We start from the raw sequence: 23772 nt of genomic DNA, 5'->3' as shown, positions 1-23772 counted from the left end.
TGCAATACCTCTGGATCTTGCCTCTGCGAGCAGCGCTCCCAGAACGGTAGGGCCACAAACTGGAAGTGTTGGTCCAAAAATGCAAATCTTAGAAACCTGAAGTGATCCTTGTGGATTAGCATGTGAAGGTAAGCATCCTTCAAATCTATTGTAGTCATGAACTGTCCCTCTTGAACTAGGGGCAGAATAGACCTGATCGTCTCCATCTTGAATAATGGGACCGACAGAAACTTGTTTAGGCACTTTAGGTCTAGAATCGTGTGAAACGTGCCCTCCTTCTTTGAGACCACGAAAAGGTTTGAATAATACCCCAGACCTCTTTCTGCTAGAGGTACTAGTATGATTACTCCGAGAGAGGAGAGATCCCTCACACACTCTAGAAAGGCGTCTCTCTTCTCTGGTCTTGATGATAAGTTTGACAGGAGGAATTTGTCCCTGGGCGGATGAGTCTTGAACCCAATCCTGTAACCCTGGGCGATGACCTCCAGAACCAAAGGATCCTGAACGTCTCTCCTCCAAGCTTCCGCAAAAAGAGATAGTCTGCCCCCTACGTGATCCAGAGATGGATCGGGGCCACCCCTTCCAAGATCCCTTGGACTGCTCGGTTTTTGCGGCAGGCTGCTGGCATTGGGACTTGTCCGAACGAAGGGGACGAAAAGTAGAACCCTTATGCTTATTCTTCTTATCCTGCGCTACGAAAGCACCCTTGCCAACCGTGACCGTGGATATAATAGAGTCCAGGCCTGGACAAAAAAGAACTTTCCCCTGACATGGGAGGGATAGTAATCTAGACTTGGAAGTCATGTCAGCAGACCACAACTTTAACCACAGAGCCCTAGGGGCTAGAACAGAAAAACCTGATGTCTTGGCATTCAGGTGAATAATCTGCATATTTGCATAACAGATGAATGAATTAACTACCCTTAAGGCCTTAATTTGTTCCTGTATCTCCTTGAGGGGAGTCTCCACCTCGACCATTGCTGACAGAGCATCACACCAGTAGGTAGCGGCTGTAGCCACTGCAGTGACCACCGCTGCCATTTGAGAAATGAACCCTGTGAGCTTAAACATCTTTCTCAACATGGATTCCAATTTTTTATGCATGGGCTCCTTGAACGAAGAACTATCCTCGAGCAGGATAGTTGTGCGCTTAGCGAGCGTGGATATAGCACCATCCACCTTAGGGATGGCCCCCTCACAGCTCAAGCTGAGAGTCCGGAACGGAGAACAGTTTTTTAAAAGAAGTAGAGGGAGAAAAGGACGAGCCAAGTTTCTCCCATTCGTTCTTAATAATATTAGCCATCTTAACGGGGACCGGGAAGGTCTGAGGCACCACCCTGTCCTCTTAAACCCTATCTAGCTTAGGGATCGAAGGTTCCTCCGGCAGTTTCGGTTCCGGAACCTTTAACGTAGCAAGCACCTCTTTTAGCAGAAAGCGCAAATGCTCCAACTTAAACTTAAAATCTGGCTCCTCTGCAGTTGGAGGTCTAGATGTCATCGATTCCGACCCAGAAAGAGTGTCCTCCGAAGAGTCGGAGTCGTCTTAATCAGCGCATAATCTATCAGAGATATCCAACGGAGTAGATGACCCCTGGGACAGATAGCTATGTTTCACCTTTCGCTTGCACTTAGCAGGGCGTGGTAAGGCATTGAAGGCCCCAGAGACTGCCATTTGTAACTGATCAGTGAAATCTGGCGGCCAAAGGGCCCTGGGGAGCTGCATGTGTAATCGGAGATGAATGCACCTCGCGGGACGGAGAACCCTCAGAGGTGGACGGCTCAGTTGTACTAAAAATCTTATTTTTAGATATTGCAATTTTATCAAAGCATGTGGAACATAGTTGAGCAGGTGGATCAACCGGAACCTCCTCACAATAAACACAGGTATTAGATTTACACTCTAACATATCAGAGTCCTCCATAGCTTGCGCCTTTATTACGGACTAGATAGAAATTAAATGGCACCTTTATACCCCAATGAACGGGGCACTCACCACCTCCTATGACCCGGACCACAGAGAAACCGCTTTTTCTCCTGCAACCGCCGGTTCAAGAAAGAGGAAGTTAAAGAGGCCACACCGGTCACATGGAGGGCCATGCAGGACCGCCCCTACACTAAAGAGAAAACGCGACAAAAAAAGGCTGCGTCGATATCTCCCTAAGGAAACCTGACTGTTCACACATAGACAGAGCCTCATCTCACACATGTCGCAGCATAAAACACAAAATAGAATATTATGCATAAATCCCCCCCTGTTCAATAAACCCCTTCTGAGGATATTAACCCTTGATTCTATACAGAACCTGTCTTCTTGCGTTATCATATGTGTATAAATGAAACGATCTTACCAGAATCTATGCCGTGGAACAGGCCTTTCAAGTGTGACAGGGTAGTAGCATCGCTCCTGACATGGACTTGAGTGCAGAAAGCAGGCAGCGAAACTCGTCAGCGCTGATTGCTTATGGAGCTGTTAATCTGAATCGGGATGGTTTCGCAGAAAGACTCTCCCTGCATCTCCGGACTCTAACTTTCATCCATGCTCTCACTGAGAGGCTGACAGGACTACTTAAAACTCCAGTCCTGTTCCAAAGAGTACTACCCTCCATAAGAGACTACTCCGAATCTTCCGACATTTCTCTGCCAACCTCCTGTGACGAAAGGCAAAGAATGACTGGGGGATGAGGGGAGTGGGGGAGGTATTTAAAGTGAAGGTAAATGTAACCGGTATTGAAGACAACAAATTATCTATAAATAGTAAATTTATGTAGTCGCTAACGCCTAGATTTAGAGTTCTGCGTTAGCCGTCCAAACCAGCGTTAGGGGGTCCTAACGCTGGTTTTGGCCGCCCGCTGGTATTTAGAGTCAGTCAGGAAAGGGTCTAACGCTCACTTTCCAGCCGCGACTTTTCCATACCGCAGATCCCCTTACGTCAATTGCGTATCCTATCTTTTCAATGGGATCTTTCTAACGCTGGTATTTAGAGTCTTGGCTGAAGTGAGCGTTAGAACTCTAACGACAAAACTCCAGCAGCAGAAAAAAGTCAGGAGTTAAGAGAATTTTGGGCTAACGCCGGTTCATAAAGCTCTTAACTACTGTGCTCTAAAGTACACTAACAACCCATAAACTACCTATGTACCCCTAAACCGAGGTCCCCCCACATCACCGCCACTCTAATAAAAATTTTTAACCCCTAATCTGCCGAACGCACACCGCCGCAACCTACATTATCCCTATGTACCCCTAATCTGCTGCCCCTAACATCGCCGACCCCTATATTATATTTATTACCCCCTAATCTGCCCCCCCCAACGTCGCCGCCACTATAATAAATGTATTAACCCCTAAACCGCCTCACTCCCGCCTCAAAAACCCTATAATAAATAGTATTAACCCCTAATCTGCCCTCCCTAACATCGCCGACACCTAACTTCAAGTATTAACCCCTAATCTGCCAACCGGACCTCGCCGCTACTCTAATAAATGTATTAACCCCTAAAGCTAAGTCTAACCCTAACACTAACACCCCCCTAAGTTAAATATAATTTTTATCTAACGAAATAAATTAACTCTTATTAAATAAATTATTCCTATTTAAAAAAAAAAATACTTACCTGTAAAATAAACCCTAATATAGCTACAATATAACGAATAATTATATTGTAGCTATTTTAGGATTTATATTTATTTTACAGGCAACTTTGTATTTATTTTAACTAGGTACAATAGCTATTAAATAGTTAATAACTATTTAATAGCTACCTAGTTAAAATAATTACAAAATTACCTGTAAAATAAATCCTAACCTAAGTTACAATTAAACCTAACACTACGCTATCAATAAATTAATTAACTAAACTATCTACAATTATCTACAATTAAATCAACTAAACTAAATTACAAATAAAAAAAGATTACAAGAATTTTAAACTAATTACACCTACTCTAAGCCCCCTAAAAAAATAACAAAGCCCCCCCAAATAAAAAAATGCCCTACCCTATTCTAAAATAAAAAGTTAACAGCTCTTTTACCTTAACAGCCCTTAAAAGGGCCTTTTGCGGGGCATGCCCCAAAGAAAACAGCTCTTTTGCATTTAAATAAACATACAATACCCCCCCAACATTACAACCCACCACCCACATACCCCTAATCTAACCCAAACCCCCTTTAAAAAACCTAACACTAAGCCCCTGAAGATCTCCCTACCTTATCTTCACCACGCCGGGTATCACCGATCCGTCTAGAAGAGGGTCCGAAGTCTTCATCCTATCCGGCAAGAAGAGGTCCAGAAGAGGGTCCGAAGTCTTCATCCTTTCCGGCAAGAAGAGGACATCCAGACCGGTAGACATGTTCATCCAGGCGGCGTCTTCTATCTTCATCCATCCGGCGCGGAGCAGGACCATCTTGAAGCAGCCGACGCGGATCCATCCTCTTCTTCCGGCGACTCCCGAAGAATGAAGGTTCCTTTAAGTGACGTCATCCAAGATGGCGTCCCTCGAATTCCGATTGGATGATAGGATTCTATCAGCCAATCGGAATTAAGGTAGGAAAAATCTGATTGGCTGATTGAATCAGCCAATCAGATTCAAGTTTAATCCAATTGGCTGATCCAATCAGCCAATCAGATTGAGCTCACATTCTATTGGCTGTTCCGATCAGCCAATAGAATGCAAGCTCAATCTGATCCCTTTTTGGAGCCTAACGCAGCCCTTCAGAGAACTCTAAATACCAGCGTTATTTAAAAGGTGCGGGGAAAAAGCAACACGCGTAGCTAACGCACCCCTTTGGCCGCAAAACTCTAAATCTAGGTGTAAGTGTCTCATTCACTGCAGGTGCACATTATATGCTGCCTTTCTAACCTGAGGGCCACTTTTATCTTTAAAGAAAAAAAAAAGAAATAGTGTACAATAAGTATTAGGCCCAGAATTCCCCCAAGATATTGAAATCCTAGGCATATGTGTTCCCCAGATCAGGACAAATTGATTCATTTATTCAGTATTTCTCTTTAGGTGCCCTAGTTGTTTAAATATAAGTAAAATTATTTTGTGTATCAGGACAAGTAGATCATGAGGGGCAAGTAGATTGGGCTCCCATTTTAGTCTTTTGGACAAGTAGTTTTTTTTACATTTCTACACCCCTGCCCCATCAGGCAACCAGTGTTACACTTGCACTGCTTTCCTTTCTATTCAGGTCCCTGGCAGTTGTTGGATGAAGCTGGCAAACCTGGAGGTGCTGTGTCTGCTCCACAGCAGAGACCCTGGAGGGTAAACCTTGCCTTTACTTATTTTATTTAGTGGGCTCATCAAGGGACTGCTCAGAAGAGAGTTGACCGGGTGGTATCTTATTCCCTTAGAGGGGGTCTGGGACTCTTAGTTATATCCTTATTAGGAGATATCATATACTATTGAGCAGAACATTTATTGGGCTATAACTTGGCCTAATTATTAGGACCCCTCTGGTGCTCTCCTACTGATACCGGAGCTCCTGTTTGCACTGTAGGGATTCTGGCTTTTATTAATTTCCTCACCTTGGGAGGAATCAGTCCCTTTATAATGGCGGCCACTTTAATGTGCCTAGAGCAGGAATCCCTACTATAGCGTTCCCCATTTTAGTGTCGTCCCACTAGTTGGATTGTGGGCTATATTTAGAAAGGGCGCTTAAGGAATTTATTGTTAAGCACAATGTATATACTGTACATGACCATGACGCTCCGGTTCGAATTGGAACATTGACCTTTATTGTTGAACCGGAGCAGGCAGTTCTTGCTCTCACTGATATAACACTAGGATAGATATGCATTTGTTTCTAAGTGATCTTAGAGCACTAAGATATTTATTTCATGTTACCTTTTTTTAATGTAACCTCTCTGATATTGAGGTGATTTCTAGTAATCTAGGTGACATCATATTATTATTATTTTTATTATTCTTTATTTATAAAGTGCCAACAGATTCCGCAGCGCTGCCCATGGGTACAAGGATAAAAGTACAACGGAGAAACAATTACAAATACAGGGGAAATTGAGGGCCCTATTCCTGTGGGAACTTACAATCTAGATCATATATGGTCCTATGTAACATATATATATATATATATATATATATATATATATATATATATATATATATATATATATATAGTTTAAGTGACCTTAAGACTCTATTATGTTTCATTTTATGTTACCCTGTTTTATGTATACAGACTCATTAATGTAATCTTTCTTAAACTGAGATGATTACTGCTAAGGTCTGTGACATCATGCTTGGTCATACATTACCTATTTTTTTTTTTTCAACTTGTTTAACATTTTATTCAACAGAAAAATATGGAACGCTTCACGAATTTGCGTGTCATCCTTGCGCAGGGGCCATGCTAATCTTCTCTGTATCATTCCAATTTTAGTATATGTGCTGCCGAAGCGAGCACCTATTTTTTTTTTTTTTATATATATATTTCCATCTTAAAGGGCCATAATACCCAAATGTTTAAACACTTGAAAGTGATGCAGCATAGCTGTAAAAAGCTGACTAGAAAATATCACCTGAACATCTCTATGTAAAAAAGAAAAATATTTTACCTCAAAAGTTTCTCAGTAGCCACATCCCATTGTAAAGGACTTCTAAGCAGCATATCAGTATGGATGTTTTTTCCCTATTCAGTGTAAGGAAGTTTGCTATGAAATGAGAGTTAAGTGAAATCTCAGGAGATCACAGTAAAAGAGTTCATGACCTCAGAACTGCTGATGCTGATTGGCTGCTGTTCATTTCTTCATTTTTTTTATTATTTTTTTTACCTGCAGCTGGGCTGCAGCTGAGTATAACTTTTTACACAGAACTTACTCTGCTGAGCTAAGGAGATTGTGAGGTAAAATATCTTCCTTTTTTGCATAGAGATGCTCAGGTGATATTTTCCTGTCAGCTTCAGTTTCAAGTGATTTAGCATATGAGTATTATGTCCCTTTAATGGGAGGAGAGTCCACGGCTTCATTCATTACTTGTGGGAATTAAGAACCTGACCACCAGGAGGAGGCAAAGACACCCCAGCCAAAGGCTTAAAGTGATGGTAAAGTTACCTTACCCTCTATCCAGTATAGCATCAATTGTGTAAAATCAATACACGTTTCATCAGTTCTTATATATGTGAGTAGAAATAAAGTTATCAGCCTTACAAGTCCAATTTATTAACGTCCGATAGTTCAACCCGTATATAAATATTTTTTTTCAATCTATTGATCCCGTTGTTAGGGGAACCAATTGAAATTCTGGCCGTTAGGTGTCCGTCCCTTGATGTCACCCGCCCCTTAAATCATCTGCGCATGCGCCATTTGTTTTCCTTGTTCTAGAGAACAGTGCACGCTCCCGTTATGAGCATGCGTCCTGATTACTTGGGGGAATCACCAGTTACGTCATAGGCTTCTTACTTACAACCGCATCATTATACAATTATCGTATATTATACGATTATCGCCAATGCTGCTTTCCACAGTTAGAGTCGCAGTTACTTCAGAATGGGGAACGAGCTTTTGAGCAAGGTAGAGAGCAGAACATGGAAGTAGGGGTAGGGAGGAGTCGGGTGAGAAACGGTAGGGAATTTGAAATATATATATTTTTAAAATAAATGCAGTAATATTAAAAAACACTTACACCTAGATTTAGAGTTTTGCGTTAGAAGGGGTGCGTTAGCTACGCGTGTTTTTTTCCCCCCGCACCTTTTAAACAACGCTGGTATTTAGAGTTCTCTGTAGGGCTGCGTTAGGCTCCAAAAAGGGAGCGTACAGGCATATTTACCGCCACTGCAACTCTAAATTCCAGCATTGCTTACGGACGAAGCCAGCTTCAAAAACGTGCTCGTACACAATATCCCCATAGGAAACAATGGGGCAGTTTGAGCTGAAAAAAAACCTGCAAAAAAGCAGCGTCCAGCTCCTTACACAGCCCCATTGTTTCCTATGAGGAAACACTTCCTAAGTCTGCACCTAACACCCTAACATGTACCCCGAGTTTAAACACCCCTAACCTTACACTTATTAACCCCTAATCTGCTGCCCCCACTATCGCTGACCCCTGCATTTTATTATTAACCCCTAATCTTCTGCTCCATACACTACCGCAACCTACATTATCCCTATGTACCCCTAATCTGCTGCCCCTAACATCGCCGACCCCTATATTATATGCATTACCCCCTAATCTGCCCCCCCCCCACGTCGCCGCTACCAACCTACATTTCTTAACCCCTAATCTGCCCACCGGACCTCGCCGCCACTATAATAAATGTATTAACCCCTAAACCGCCTCACTCCCGCCTCAAAAACCCTATAATAAATAGTATTAACCCCTAATCTGCCCTCCCTAACATCGCCAACACCTAACTTCAAGTATTAACCCCTAATCTGCCAACCGGACCTCGCCGCTACTATAATAAATGTATTAACCCCTAAAGCTAAGTCTAACCCTAACACTAACACCCCCCTAAGTTAAATATAATTTTTATCTAACAAAATAAATTAACTCTTATTAAATAAATTAATCCTATTTAAAACTAAATACTTACCTGTAAAATAAACCCTAATATAGCTACAATATAAATAATAATTATATTGTAGCTATTTTAGAATTTATATTTATTTTACAGACAACTTTGTATTTATTTTAACTAGGTACAATAGCTATTAAATAGTTATTTACTATTTAATAGCTACCTAGTTAAAATAATTACAAAATTACCTGTAAAATAAATCCTAACCTAAGTTACAATTAAACCTAACCCTACACTATCAATAAATTAATTAACTAAACTATCTACAATTATCTACAATTAAATCAAATAAACTAAATTACAAAAAAAAAAAAACACTATATTACAAAAAATAAAAAAAGATTACAAGAATTTTAAACTAATTACACCTACTCTAAGCCCCCTAAAAAAATAACAAAGCCCCCCAAAATAAAAAAAATGCCCTACCCTATTCTAAAATAAAAAGTTAACAGCTCTTTTACCTTACCAGCCCTTAAAAGGGCCTTTTGTGGGGCATGCCCCAAAGAAAACAGCTCTTTTGCATTTAAATAAACATACAATACCCTCCCCCAACATTACAACCCACCACCCACATACCCCTAATCTAACCCAAACCCCCCTTAAAAAACCTAACACTAAGCCCCTGAAGATCTCCCTACCTTATCTTCACCACGCCGCCGGGTATCACCGATCCGTCCAGAAGAGGGTCCGAAGTCTTCATCCTATCCGGCAAGAAGAGGTCCAGAAGAGGGTCCGAAGTCTTCATCCTATCCAGCAAGAAGAGGACATCCGGACTGGTAGACATGTTCATGTTATTATTGGCTGTTCCGATCAGCCAATAGAATGCGAGCTCAATCTGATTGGCTGATTGGATCAGCCAATCTGATTGAACTTGAATCTGATTGGCTGATTCAATCAGCCAATCAGATTTTTCCTACCTTAAATCCAATCAGCCAATCGGAATTCGAGGAACGCCATCTTGGATGACGTCATTTAAAGGAACCTTCATTCGGACTTAGGACGTCGTTAGAAGAGGATGGATCCGCGCCGGCTGCTTCAAGATGGAGCCGCTCCGCTCCGGATGGAAGAAGATAGAAGGTGCCGCCTGGATAAAGAATTTGAACCCTCTGGAGGACATCTTCTTGCCGGATAGGATGAAGACTTTGGACCCTCTGGAGGACATCTTCTTGCCGAATAGGATGAAGACTTCGGATCCTCTTCTGGACGGATCGGTGATACCCGGCTGGGTGAATACAAGGTAGGGAGATCTTCAGGGGCTTAGTGTTAGGTTTTTTAAGGGGGGTTTGGGTGGGTTAGATTAGGGGTATGTGGGTGGTGGGTTGTAATGTTGGAGGGGTATTGTATGTTTTTTTACAGGCAAAAGAGCTGATTTCTTTGGGGCATGCCCCGCAAAAAGCCCTTTTAAGGGCTGGTAAGGTAATAGAGCTGTTAACTTTTTATTTTAGAATAAGGTAGGGCATTTTTTTATTTTGGGGGGCTTTGTTATTTTTTTAGGGGGCTTAGAGTAGGTGTAATTAGTTTAAAATTGTTGTAATCTTTTTTTATTTTTTGTAATTTAGTGTTTGTTTTTTTTGTAATTTAGTTTAGTTGATTTAATTGTATTTTATTATAGATAATTGTATTTAATTTATTTAATTAATTTATTGATAGTGTAGTGTTAGGTTAAATTGTAACTTAGGTTAGGATTTATTTTACAGGTCATTTTGTAATTATTTTAACTAGGTAGCTATTAAATAGTAAATAACTATTTAATAGCTATTGTACCTAGTTAAAATAAATACAAAGTTGCCTGTAAAATAAATATAAATCCTAAAATAGCTACAATGTAATTATTATTTATATTGTAGCTATATTAGGGTTTATTTTACAGGTAAGTATTTAGCTTTAAATAGGATTAATTTATTTAATAAGAAATAATTTATTTCGTTAGATTTAAATTATATTTAACTTAGGGGGGTGTTAGGGTTAGGGTTAGACTTAGCTTTAGGGGTTAATACATTTATTAGAGTAGCGGCGAGGTCCGGTCAGCAGACTAGGGGTTAATAAGTGTAGGTAGGTGTTGGCGATGTTAGGGGCAGCAGATTAGGGGTACATAGGGATAATGTATGTGGCGGCGGTGTGCGGTCGGCAGATTAGGGGTTAAAAAAATTTATTAGAGTGGCGGCGATGTGGGGGGACCTCGGTTTAGGGGTGCATAGGTAGTTTATGGGTGTTAGTGTACTTTAGAGCACAGTAGTTAAGAGCTTTATGAACCAGCGTTAGCCCATAAAGCTCTTAACTCCTGACTTTTTTCTGCGGCTGGAGTTTTGTCGTTAGATTTCTAACGCTCACTTTTGCCAAGACTCTAAATACCGGCGTTAGGAAGATCCCATTGAAAAGATAGGATACGCAATTGGCGTAAGGGGATCTGCGGTATGGAAAAGTTGCGGCTGGAAAGTGAGCGTTAGACCCTTTCCTGACTGACTCTAAATACCAGCGGGCGGCCAAAACCAGCGTTAGGACCCCTTAACGCTGGTTTTGACGGCTAACGCAGAACTCTAAATCTAGGCGTTAGTGACAGTTGTGTATTTTGTAAATCACTGTTATGAAGAGGTTAAACAAAAGAACTAGCTCATCTGCAGATAATCACCATAAGGAGCTAATGTTTATAATAATAACAATAACATTAGTTTTGTTTGCATTGTCCGTATGTATTTTTGTGTGTGTGATGTTAGTGTTTGTTAATGTCACTGTATGTGTAATATTAGTGTTTGTGTGTGAGCACAATGTCAGTGAATGTGATTTCTCTTTTTTCTGTGTGTAATGTCAGTATGAATGGTGTTTCTCACAAATTTACAGATTCAGTCACAAACGGATTCATATACTCATTCACAGACAAAACCACATACAGTCACAGATACCCACAATCACAAATTCAGACACTCACAGATTCAAACACATATAATCAAATTCTTACACACAGATAATCGCAAAATCATACAGACACACACAGATTAAAACACATATAAATTGCACACATAGCAAAACTGATATATATAATATATATATATTTTATATATATATATATATACTGTATATAATTAATATCAAATCCCTGGGGGTCCAGTTGAGTGGTAGTGGGGTGTGTGTTTCTTTTGTGGTTCAGATAGAGCATGCAATTTTAAGCATCTTTAAAATTTACTCCTATTACCAATTTTTCTCCATTCTCTTGCTATCTTTATTTGAAAAAGAAGGCATCTAAGCTTTTTTTTGGTTCAGTACTCTGGACAGCACTTTTTATTGGTGGATGAATTTATCCACCAATCAGCAAGAACAACCCAGGTTGTTCACCAAAAATGGGCCGGCATCTAAATTTACATTCTTGCATTTCAAATAAAGATACCAAGAGAATAAAGAAAATGTTATAATAGGAGTAAATTAGAAAGTTGCTTAAAATGTCATGCTCTTTCTGAATCACAAAAGAAAAAAATTTGGTTCAGTGTCCCTTTAATATATTTCAGAACCTGCTATATATTAAATAAAAAGTATTTCCTCCCTGGTACTCTAGTGGGGAAGCATTTGATCTGCACCTCTGATCATATCAATAGCTCCTTCTGGCTGCCTCTCAGTGATGTGAGTCAGTGTATGCTGCACTAACTCACACTCAGCTAGATTACAAGCCTGTGCGTTCGTATTTTAACGCTGAAAATACGGTATTTTCAGCGTTAAAACAGCAACGCAACCTTTACTAGTCTTGTCGGTATAGCTGTACCGCAAGCCTTTTAGCCTGTTATGCAACGTCAGTTACGCACTCTTAAAAATTATGTTTTTTAATGGGATTCCCATAGCGCTGGTATTACGAGTTTTGCGTTCTGGCTAAAAAAACAGCGTTACAGCCTAAATTGCCAAGATCCGTAACGCCATCTAAAAGCAGTAGTTATGAGTTTTACGCTACATATCTGTAACATAAAACTCATAACTAAACTGCTACAAAGTACACTAAACACCCATAAACTACATATTAACCCCTAAACTGAGGTCCTCCTGCATGGCGAACACTATATTAAACTTATTAACCCCTAATCTGCTGCTCCCGATATCGCCACCAATGAAAAAAAATATTAACCCCTATTCCGCCGCTCCCCAACATTGTCACCACTCTAATAAACGTATTAACCCCTAAACCACCGCCCTCCCGCATCGCAAACACTATTTAAATATTATTAATACCCAATCTGCCGTCCGCCCACTATAATAAACCTATTAACCCCTAAACTGCAAGCCCCCCCACAACGAAATATACTAAAGTAAACTATTAACCCCTAAACCAAAATCCCCCCACATCGCAATAAACCAAATTAAACTAGTAATCCCTAAACCTAACGCCCCCACTAACTTTAGATTAAAATTACAATTTTCCTATCTTAAATTAAATTAAAACTTACCTGTCAAATTAAAAAAACTAGCCTACAATAAACTATCAATAGCCCTTAAAAGGGCCTTTTGTATGGCATTGTCCTAAGTTAAACAGCTCTTTTACCTGTAAAAAAAAATACAAAGACCCCCCAACAGTAAAACACACCACCCAAACAACCCCCCAAAATAAAAAACCTAACTCTAAAAAAAACATTAGCTGCCCATTGCCCTGAAAAGGGCATTTGGATGGGCATTGCTTTTAAAAGGGCATTTAGCTCTTTTACAAGCCCAAACCCTAAACTAAAAAAAAAAAAAAACGACCCAAAAAACCCTTAAAAAAACCCTAACACTAACCCCCAACGATCCACTTACAGTTTTTTGAAGTCCCGCTTGAACGATCTTCATCCAGGCGGCGAGGAATCTTCATCCAGGTGGCGAAGTCCTCATCCAAGCGGTGAGAAGTCTTCATCCAGGTGGCAACTTCTCTCTTGATCCTGGCGGCGCGGAGTGGGTCCATCCTGAAGACATCCGGCACGGAGCATCCTCTTCATACGGTCACCGCCGTACACTGAATCTTCAATGCAAGGGAGCCATTTCAAAATGGCGTCCGTTGCATTCTTATTGGCTAAAAAATTTTAATCAGAAAATAGGAATTAGAGCTGCTAAAATCCTATTGGCTGCTCAAATCAGCCAATAGGATTTAAGCAGCTCTCATTCTATTGGCTGATTCAAATCAGATGGATGAAGATTGAAGAGGCCGCCTGGATGAAGACTTTTCGCCGCTTGGATGAGGACTTCGCAGCCGGAATGAAGATTGAAGAGGCCGCCTGGATGAAGATCGTTCAAGCGGGACTTCAAAAACTGTAAGTGGATCGTCAGGGGTTAGTGATAGGTGTTTTTTATGGGGTTTTTTAGGTGGGTTTTTATTTTAGATGAGGGTTTGGGCTTGTAAAAGAGCGAAATGCCCTTTTAATGGCAATGCCCATCCAAATGCCATTTTCAGGGCAATGGGTAGCTTAGGTTTTTTAGATGTTTTTTTTTATTTTGTGGGTTTGCAAGGGTGGGGGTTTGTAATGTTAGTGGATGTTTGTTATTATTATTTTTTTCAGAAAAAGAGCTGTTTAACTTAGGGCAATGCCCTACAAAAGGCCCTTTTAAGGGCCATTGGTAGTTTATTCTAGATTTGGTTTTTTATTTTGGGGTGCTTTTTTTAATTGGGTATTAGAATAGGAATAATTTTTATTATTTTTGATAATTGTTTGTTATTTTGTGTAATGTATTTTTTTTTTCGTTTTGGGGTGGGTTTTTATTTGTAGATTAGGGCTTGGGCAGCAAAAGAGCTAAATGTCCTTTTAAGAGCAATGTCCATACAAATGCCCTTTCAGGGCAATGGGTAGATTAGGTTTTACTTTCTTTTTATTTTGTGGGTTTGTTTTTTTTTTGTAGTGCTGTTTTTTGTAGTGCTGTTAACCTAAAGGGCCCTTGGTAGTTTGGGGGGTGGGGGTTTGTATACTGTTAGGGGGTGTTTGTTTTGATTTGTAGCAAAAGAGCTGTTAACTTTAGGGCAATGCCCTACAAAAAGCCCTTTTAAGGGCCCCCTTGGTAGTTTATTCTAGATTAGGCTTTTTTATTTTGGGTTTTTTGTTTGTTTTTGTTTGTTTTTTTAAAGGGTATTAGAATAGGAATAATTTTTATATTTTTGATTGTTTGTTTTTATAATGGTAGTTTTTTATTTTTTATTTTAGTGGGGGTTTTTTGTCGTCATTTTAGGTTATAGTGTAAGGTAGCTTAGGATTTATTTGACAGGTAAGTTTGCATTTATTTTAACTAGGTAGTTAGTAAATAGTTAATAACTATTTACTAACTAGTCTACCTAGTTAAAATAAATACAAACTTACCTGTCAAATAAAAATAAAACCTAAGCTAGCTACAATATCACTATTAGTTATATTGTAGCTAGCTTAGGTTTTATTTTACAGGTATTTAGTTAATAATTTGAATTTAGCTCTATTTTAATTTTGTTAAAGTTAGGGGGTGTTAGGTTTAGGGGTAGGTGTAGGGGTTAATAGTTTAATTTAGATTTTTGCGATGTGGGGGGCTGGCGGTTTAGGAGTTAATAGATTTATTTAGTAGTAGTGATGTGGGAGGTCAGAGGTTTAAGGGTTAATAGCTTTATTAAGTTGCAGTGATGCCGGGGAGTGGCGGAATAGGGGTTAATATATTTATTATAGTGTGGGCAATGTTGGGGTGCAGGGGAATAGGGGTTAATAACTTAAGTATAGTGGTGGCGATATCGGGAGCAACAGATTAGGGGTTAATAGCTTTATTTATGTGGCAGCGATATCGGGGGCGGCAGATTAGGGGGAAATAACTGTAGGTAGGTGGCGGCGATGTTGGTGGGGGGCAGATTAGGGGTTAATAACTGTAGGTAGATGGCAGCGATGTCGGTGGGGGGCAGATTAGGGGTGTGTAGACGTTGGGGGTTATGTTAGGGTGTTTAAATGTATCTTCCCCCCCCCCCCCATAGACATCAATGGGGCTGCGTTACGGAGCTTTTCTTTCCGCAATCGCAGGTGTTAGACTTTTTTCTGACCCGCTCTCCCAATTGATGTCTATGGGGGAAGCGTGCATGAGCACGTCAAAACAGCGCTTGTTTTTTTGTGCGGTATGGAGCTTAAAAACACCATATCGCACGCACAACCCGGATTTGGAAAAACTTGTAATGGCTGCGCTATAGGGTGTTAAATAACGCAACTTTTCTTGCATTCGTTTATTTCCCTATAGCGCGCATAACTCGTAATCTAACTGACTGAGAGCTAGAACCAGGAGGGGAGCGATTAGTATGGTCTGCACCAGACAGAGGTGCAGACCAAATCAATTATCATCCACAATGCTTTTGTAGCCTTATGCAGAAATCTAATTGTCAACTGAAAAATGTATAACACTCTGACATTGTAAGAAGGAACATTAATTACATGCAATGCTTAATACAAATAGTTTTGACTAGAGATATTGTCACAATTCTTTTTATTGTATGCTAAGGGCTAATTACACATTTTGATTATACATATTTTGGTTAAAAATAAGACTTATTAGTATAGTTCATTATTTGCAATGATCTCAGACTACAGGGGAGGAAATACTATTTATTTAATATATTGCAGGATCTGCAATATATTAAACAAATCCAGCACTCCCAAAACTTGGCTTCCTGAGCCGCTCCTGGGTAAGTAAACTTCCAGCGCACGCCCTAAGACGGCTTCGTGAGTGCTGGTTCCTGATGCTCCGCCCACCTGTAAATTTCCCGATATCCTTGACCTGTCCGGGGCTGTATGGAGGGGCAGTCGGCACCTTCGGTTGTCAGGCTCTCAGTCTGGGTCTCGCTGGCCGGGTCCGGTGCACTGCTAGCCCACAGCTAAGTAATACAGTACCTCAGGCTGCAGCATACTGTCATATGTAGATACCGGGTTCGGCCTAGCCCAGATATTGCAGAGCAGCCACAGCTATTGTCTGCACATAAACTCGCGCCACATGCACAGAGTACAATGAAAATAGCAGATGGTTATATGGACGTAGCTCAGATTCACAACCCCAAACAGTTCCTCCTGTCACGGATAGCACTGGGTTATGAAAATCATTTAGCATCATTTGTTTGCAGATACTTATGGTTAGTTCTCTTCATGCTACCCTAGTTAGACATATAGGTTTCAACACATTGGCCAGGTCCTATGCACTGCTACCCTGCAGCAGTGCTAAATGTGGGGAAAATCCACCTGCCCGGTGCCCAGAACTGCATGCCCCGGGATTTGGGCGATACAAATTGCACATCCCTGTGGGATTGTTAGAACAAATTGCTGGAGGGATAACAAGGACTACCCTGTGACCTGCAGCAGCTAACAGCTACCAATACTCTTACTCAAGAGGATTACACACAGCATTAACCCCAGTCCTGTTTTGAAAGGGAAACTACCCATTAAAGGACTTAAATTTCTTCAGAGCATCCACCTTCACCTCCTCCAAGTTACTGAGGCAAAGAATGACTGGGGGATTATGGGAAGTGGGAGGGATACTTAAGCTTTGCTGGGATGTCTTTGCCTCCTCCTGGTGGCCAGGAGCTGAATTTCCCAACAGTAATGAATGGAATGGAGGACTCTCCAAGCCATTGGAAAAAAAATTGATATTAAATTAGGAGTAAATTAGGAAGTTAATTAAAATAGCATGATCTATCTGAATCATGAGAGAAAATAAATGGGTTTCATATCCCTTTAATGGGATCTGGCGGGGGGCGGAGCCTACAGCTGTTGAGGAAAGACGTGTATATGAGGAGCTCCTGACTCCAACTTGGATTTAACTATAGTATTTTCTTTCAAAAATATAATTTTCGTGTCTAGCACCTTATTTAAGGTGCCCTGAAGTTTGCCCGGTGGAGTTGGTGAGACATTATTATATAAACGGACCTTCCTATGCTCTTCAGCTAGACTGCATAGAAGCTGATTGCGTGGCAAGCAGGCCTGCACTGTGACTCAGTTAATCTGTACTGTCAAGGCTGCCGCACTTATGACCCCCCCCCCGGGATCCTATTGATTCTGGGTTAATAGCAGCATATTATTGTTCCCCTCACCCTATCCTTTCCTTGCGCAAGTACCGTGAGTACAATCATTACCTTTTACCTAATTGTGCTGATCTAAAGAACTTAAGAGAAGGTCGACATGGAGAACGTTGCTACCTTTCTAGAGGCATTGCGTAATCTCTTGGTGGAACACCACGATGCCTTTGCTGAAAAGTTAAATATGGCGCTTCACTCTGAAGTCCTGCAATCATCACGACAACCCATGCAGGTCAAGGCTGCTTTGGCAATATGCCTGGACAACAGCGCATCGGGGCCCCAGTGCTTCATAACTACCCTGGCCAGCCAAGAAGTTAGGACACAAGCCATCAGGAAGCCTGAGACTGCAGATGTCGTGACTACGGCCGTGATCACTGACAAGACTATCGCAAACAAAGCTGCCTCCTTGCAGATCAGCATTCACCGCACGACTAAGTCCCAACCAGTCCCTGTGTCTGCTCCGGATTCTGAGGTACATACAAGCGGGAGATCCTTTGCAAAGGTCCGGTTCCGGGACCAAAAAGATTCACTAACTGAAAAAACATACTCCTCACCTATCTTTCTACTAATGGGAGTTTCTTGCTGCCCAGAATTGCTGTGGCTCAATTGGGAAGCTGTCCGAGAACAGAGTCGCTACACTTCTGCCTTCCTATCAGTATGGCTGACACCTCTGGCGATTCTACAATTGTCTAGTGGTGTGGGTTACCTCCAGAGAATTCGTGCAGGAGTTGGTTGAGTATGGGTCATACCCGGAGTAACGGAACTATGTTGACTGTTTTGTTGTTTCCCTATGTTCTGTTAACATATAACATAGTTATACTTTCATAGTGGCCTTATGACCCTACTAGTGTTTTGTTTTGCCTTTGTTTTTTTTCTTTATATATATAATTGCACTTTTGATCGTGTGTCTATGATATTCCAAACAGTATATTATTTGACATGGGGTCTTGGCTAGTTGCAAATTGGCTGATCTAAACTGCCCATGTATTTGTTTCCCACAGAATGTTATTTAGCTAGATAAGGGGTCCTATTACTGATTTATACCAAATATTGCCTCTCATAGGTTGAGTAACCTATATGGTTTCAGTCTAAACTAGAGATGGCTGCATCAACACTTTTATTTTCAGAGCCAGAATATTCCCAGACCCATAGTAACTTTTGTGATAATACCTATCATAGGGTGCCCCTGCAGTGTGCTTATTCTTCCTGATTTTAGCTAGTTTCCTGTGAGAGTCCAATGATGGACCCTTTAAACCTTATATAATCTGCAGCAGCGATCTTTTCTAATTTTTATTAGTCCCCTCAGCCTAGATGAGGTGTAGTGTCAGAACCAGAGAAGTCTGAGGTTTAGTCACTCCAGATCATAATCTAGTGCTATCTTTTTTTCTAATTTTTAATACATACAGTAACCGTCGTATAACCATCTCTCATATATAGCTCCCTGAGATCATAGTACATATCTTTTATTAATGCTAGTTGAGTGAAATAGTATAAAGGCATAAATGTTACTTCTTTGGCAGGATATGTGTGGGACACCTTTTACTAATACTCCTGTTGAGCAATATACATTCCTGCCTTAACAATGGTTTACAAATTGTCCTGAGACCATTATCTATTACGCATTGATCAGCACAGAGAATTTTATGTTATACAATACAATAAAATAATAAAATCTGAGGTCCACATAGCTAGATCCAAAAGTGGTCTCCTCTTTTTCAGATAGCCCTCTGCCAATCCTATTGTCCCATACAGTATGAGGCCCAAGAGAGACCTCTGGAACAATTTAGAAGGCTTAAATTGCTATTGGCACTCGTTTTGTTTTCTCTATTTGGGTGGTTTTTTTCTTATTTTTATCATCCTTTATGCAGCAATTGTTTCTCTTCAGAGTTATATAACATATAGTTAACAAATGTTACGCAATTCATGTAAACTTTTATCAGGTAACCTATATTATGCCCTGCGTCATTGCAAATACTGTTGATGACTAATCGCTTTCAAGCTCTTTGTTATAACAGACTTTGCTTATTACATATGCCTTTTCAATATGGGATCTATATGATGTATCCTATGTTATATTTTCTCTGTCTTTTTGTGAATTGCACCCATCCAATTTTGTAACACTTTATATGTATGCCAAAACCTTGACCTCAATAAAAATTTATAAAAAAAAAAAAAAAAAAAATGGGATCTGGCTGTTCCACCCTTTCACTGTAGAAAAGAATCAGCAATGGTCGCAACTTTTCGGGACACAGCCTTAATCATGCTCAGTGTACAGTTGGGACCTGCCAGTTGCTTTTAATTCCCATAATGTGCCGTCATATTGTATATTTTATAAAAAAAAAAAAAAAAAAAAATGGGATCTGGCTGTTCCACCCTTTCACTGTAGAAAAGAATCAGCAATGGTCGCAACTTTTCGGGACACAGCCTTAATCATGCTCAGTGTACAGTTGGGACCTGCCAGTTGCTTTTAATTCCCATAATGTGCCGTCATATTGTATATGGGTCCTATATTTCTAGATCTTTATTCCACCTTGTTCAGTAACATACTGTGTCATTAGATGTTTTAACTATTCCACTATCCACTATATTGTGCATAGATTCTCTATACTGAGCTTAATTTACGCTGCCTGGAGGGTGATTAAATATTTCACCATTTCTAATATTAGGGGTGATCTGACAGATATATAAGCTAAATCCTCAGTGTATACACGTTTGTTCTTCATTTAACTTGTCAGGCGCAGTTTACAATCTGTGTGAGACAAAAAATAGGCGCAGCCCAACTCAAATCCAGATTATTTATTGCAAAGTGAGTTAAAAATAAAGAACATACTCACTAGCGTTTAAAAAAATTGAAGCATATATAATACAGGAAATCATTCCGGTGTACTCATAACCTGAAGCAAATACAGCCACCTCAGTCGGGATGTACCAAGTCTGAATGTAAAGTGCCAGTGGTTACTGAGACACTGTCGGTGGCAGTTTACAATCTGACTCCACCATTGCCATGTCTCTACCATGATATTGCTTTTAAATGCTCTTTAGTGTAATAACTTATACACGTATTCTCTATGTTTTCCTGTGTTTATTTCTCAGGATTGGTCCCAAACACCATACAATGTGAATGCTCTTTTCATAATTGTAATACTGTGAATCTTAGTGTCATCTGATGAGTTAACATCATCCCTGCTGACAAATAAGAGTCCATCCCTATAAAGGAGTATATTTATGTGTGCTCTATAATGTTTTGTTCTCCAAGTATAATATCCTGATGCCAATGTGATTTGATATGTTCTGGTGTAATACTGTGTTTTTTTGAATATTTAACCTGCTGGTGCCATTTTAGTTTATGGGGCCCAAGAGTGGTCCTTCTATCTTATGTATACCTTCTTCTGTAGTCATAGGGGTAGATTTATCATACCCGGGGCGGACATGATTCACTATAGCGAATCCTGTCCCCCTGCATCGCTAAATGCAGAGAGCATTTAACATTGCACAAGCAGTTCCGGTGAACTGCTTGTGCAATGCCGCCCCCTGCAAATTCACGGCCAATCGGCTGCTAGCAGGGGGTGTCAATCAACCTGATCGTATACGATCGGGCGGATTGCTGTCCGCCGCCTCAGAGCTGGCAGACAAGTTAAGGAGCAGCGGTCTTAAGACCGCTTCTTCTTAACTCCTGTTTCCGGTGCGCGGAAACAGAAACATTGGGGCACATTCGGCCGTTAATAAATCGGCCCCATAGTGTCATTATATGATGGGGACCAAAAGTGGCTCCTCTAGATGTGAGGGTTTCGTTATTATATATGTGTTTTTGTTTTTACTGCCAGTTATATTATAACAAAAATTAGTTTTTCATAATAGAAGAAATGTTTTAGAGCATGTAATTGTAAGACTATTCCCCCTGCACTACTGTGTGTTTGACCCCTGCAAAGCAGTGCTAGTTGCACAACTCAGATAAGGAACTAGCGGCAGTTTCAGCCCTGCGTGTCCTGAGCAGTACTTAAACTGTGCATTTGACACAGTAGTGCAGGGACAATATGGAACCATTCATGTCATATTGATGTCTGGTTAAGGCATGTTTTTGTATCTCTTAAATTTAACCCACTGGCTATCAGCCATGGCCATAATGCTGTCTGTAGCAATAATAAGTTATTTTTATTATGTTAGCTAGTTAGGCAAAGGGAGCATAATAATAATTATATTATAATAATATGTTAATATGTTTAAGAATATAGAAAATGTGCTAAATAATTTATATTTCTTAACTTGAATAAAAGGCAAAAAGTGTTCTCTCTATGCACAAGAACTTGCTTTGTCCAGTAAGCACACTAAAAACTAAGCTTATGTTCAGATTAGACAGACTGTAAAATATAACCCAAATACAGTATAACTTACAGATAAAAACCTTACCTCAGAACAGATATGCATTTCTCACAAAATCTATGACCGCATCCTGTTTGGTGAGGGTTATGAAGAACCTGGTGACATCTAGCACACTTGTATCTTTCTTGCAGATTATCCACAAACACATATTCTAGTTTGGGCTCAAAATCGAGTGAACACCCAGCACCCGAGTTCTGCCTTGTAATAGTTACAGGAAGAGGGAGTTCACCATCCATGTCTGAGAGAAAAAACAGAATTTATGTTTACCTGATAAATTACTTTCTCCAACGGTGTGTCCGGTCCACGGCGTCATCCTTACTTGTGGGATATTCTCTTCCCCAACAGGAAATGGCAAAGAGCCCAGCAAAGCTGGTCACATGATCCCTCCTAGGCTCCGCCTACCCCAGTCATTCGACCGACGTTAAGGAGGAATATTTGCATAGGAGAAACCATATGATACCGTGGTGACTGTAGTTAAAGAAAATAAATTATCAGACCTGATTAAAAAACCAGGGCGGGCCGTGGACCGGACACACCGTTGGAGAAAGTAATTTATCAGGTAAACATAAATTCTGTTTTCTCCAACATAGGTGTGTCCGGTCCACGGCGTCATCCTTACTTGTGGGAACCAATACCAAAGCTTTAGGACACGGATGAAGGGAGGGAGCAAATCAGGTCACCTAAATGGAAGGCACCACGGCTTGCAAAACCTTTCTCCCAAAAATAGCCTCAGAAGAAGCAAAAGTATCAAACTTGTAAAATTTGGTAAAAGTGTGCAGTGAAGACCAAGTCGCTGCCCTACATATCTGATCAACAGAAGCCTCGTTCTTGAAGGCCCATGTGGAAGCCACAGCCCTAGTGGAATGAGCTGTGATTCTTTCAGGAGGCTGCCGTCCGGCAGTCTCGTAAGCCAATCTGATGATGCTTTTAATCCAAAAAGAGAGAGAGGTAGAAGTTGCTTTTTGACCTCTCCTTTTACCATAATAAACAACAAACAAGGAAGATGTTTGTCTAAAATCCTTTGTAGCATCTAAATAGAATTTTAGAGCGCGAACAACATCCAAATTGTGCAACAAACGTTCCTTCTTCGAAACTGGTTTCGGACACAGAGAAGGCACGACTATCTCCTGGTTAATGTTTTTGTTAGAAACAACTTTTGGAAGAAAACCAGGTTTAGTACGTAAAACCACCTTATCTGCATGGAACACCAGATAAGGAGGAGAACACTGCAGAGCAGATAATTCCGAAACTCTTCTAGCAGAAGAAATTGCAACCAAAAACAAAACTTTCCAAGATAATAACTTAATATCAACGGAATGTAAGGGTTCAAACGGAACCCCCTGAAGAACTGAAAGAACTAAGTTGAGACTCCAAGGAGGAGTCAAAGGTTTGTAAACAGGCTTGATTCTAACCAGAGCCTGAACAAAGGCTTGAACATCTGGCACAGCTGCCAGCTTTTTGTGAAGTAACACAGACAAGGCAGAAATCTGTCCCTTCAAGGAACTTGCAGATAATCCTTTTTCTAATCCTTCTTGAAGGAAGGATAGAATCTTAGGAATCTTAACCTTGTCCCAAGGGAATCCTTTAGATTCACACCAACAGATATATTTTTTCCAAATTTTGTGGTAAATTTTTCTAGTTACAGGCTTTCTGGCCTGAACAAGAGTATCAATAACAGAATCTGAGAACCCTCGCTTTGATCAAGCGTTCAATCTCCAAGCAGTCAGCTGGAGTGAGACCAGATTCGGATGTTCGAACGGACCTTGAACAAGAAGGTCTCGTCTCAAAGGTAGCTTCCATGGTGGAGCCGATGACATATTCACCAGATCTGCATACCAAGTCCTGCGTGGCCAC

General features: G+C 40.5%; 1 protein-coding gene and 1 non-coding gene across 7 annotated transcripts in view; both read right to left on the bottom strand.

The window, feature by feature from the left end:
• TRAF5 (TNF receptor associated factor 5) overlaps positions 1-23772 on the bottom strand; it is a 319757-nt gene that overhangs the window by 187571 nt on the left and 108414 nt on the right. For 5 of the 6 annotated variants that reach the window (XM_053712398.1, XM_053712400.1, XM_053712397.1 and 2 more), the window contains one exon: positions 21946-22156. The exons of the other annotated variant lie outside the window; for it this stretch is intronic. In XM_053712398.1, coding sequence (XP_053568373.1) covers positions 21946-22156 — 211 coding nt within the window. The remainder of the gene's footprint in view (positions 1-21945; positions 22157-23772) is intronic. 6 annotated transcript variants of the gene reach the window in all.
• On the bottom strand, positions 6319-6425 carry LOC128658579 (U6 spliceosomal RNA). Its single transcript, XR_008402253.1, has one exon. It is a non-coding gene; the product is annotated as a U6 spliceosomal RNA (small nuclear RNA).

This window comes from Bombina bombina, chromosome 4 (assembly GCF_027579735.1).
Source record: "Bombina bombina isolate aBomBom1 chromosome 4, aBomBom1.pri, whole genome shotgun sequence".
Classification (NCBI taxonomy): Eukaryota; Metazoa; Chordata; class Amphibia; order Anura; family Bombinatoridae; genus Bombina; species Bombina bombina.
The sequence above is the reverse complement of the archived record's forward strand: the minus strand, read 5'-3'. Positions and strand labels throughout refer to the sequence as shown.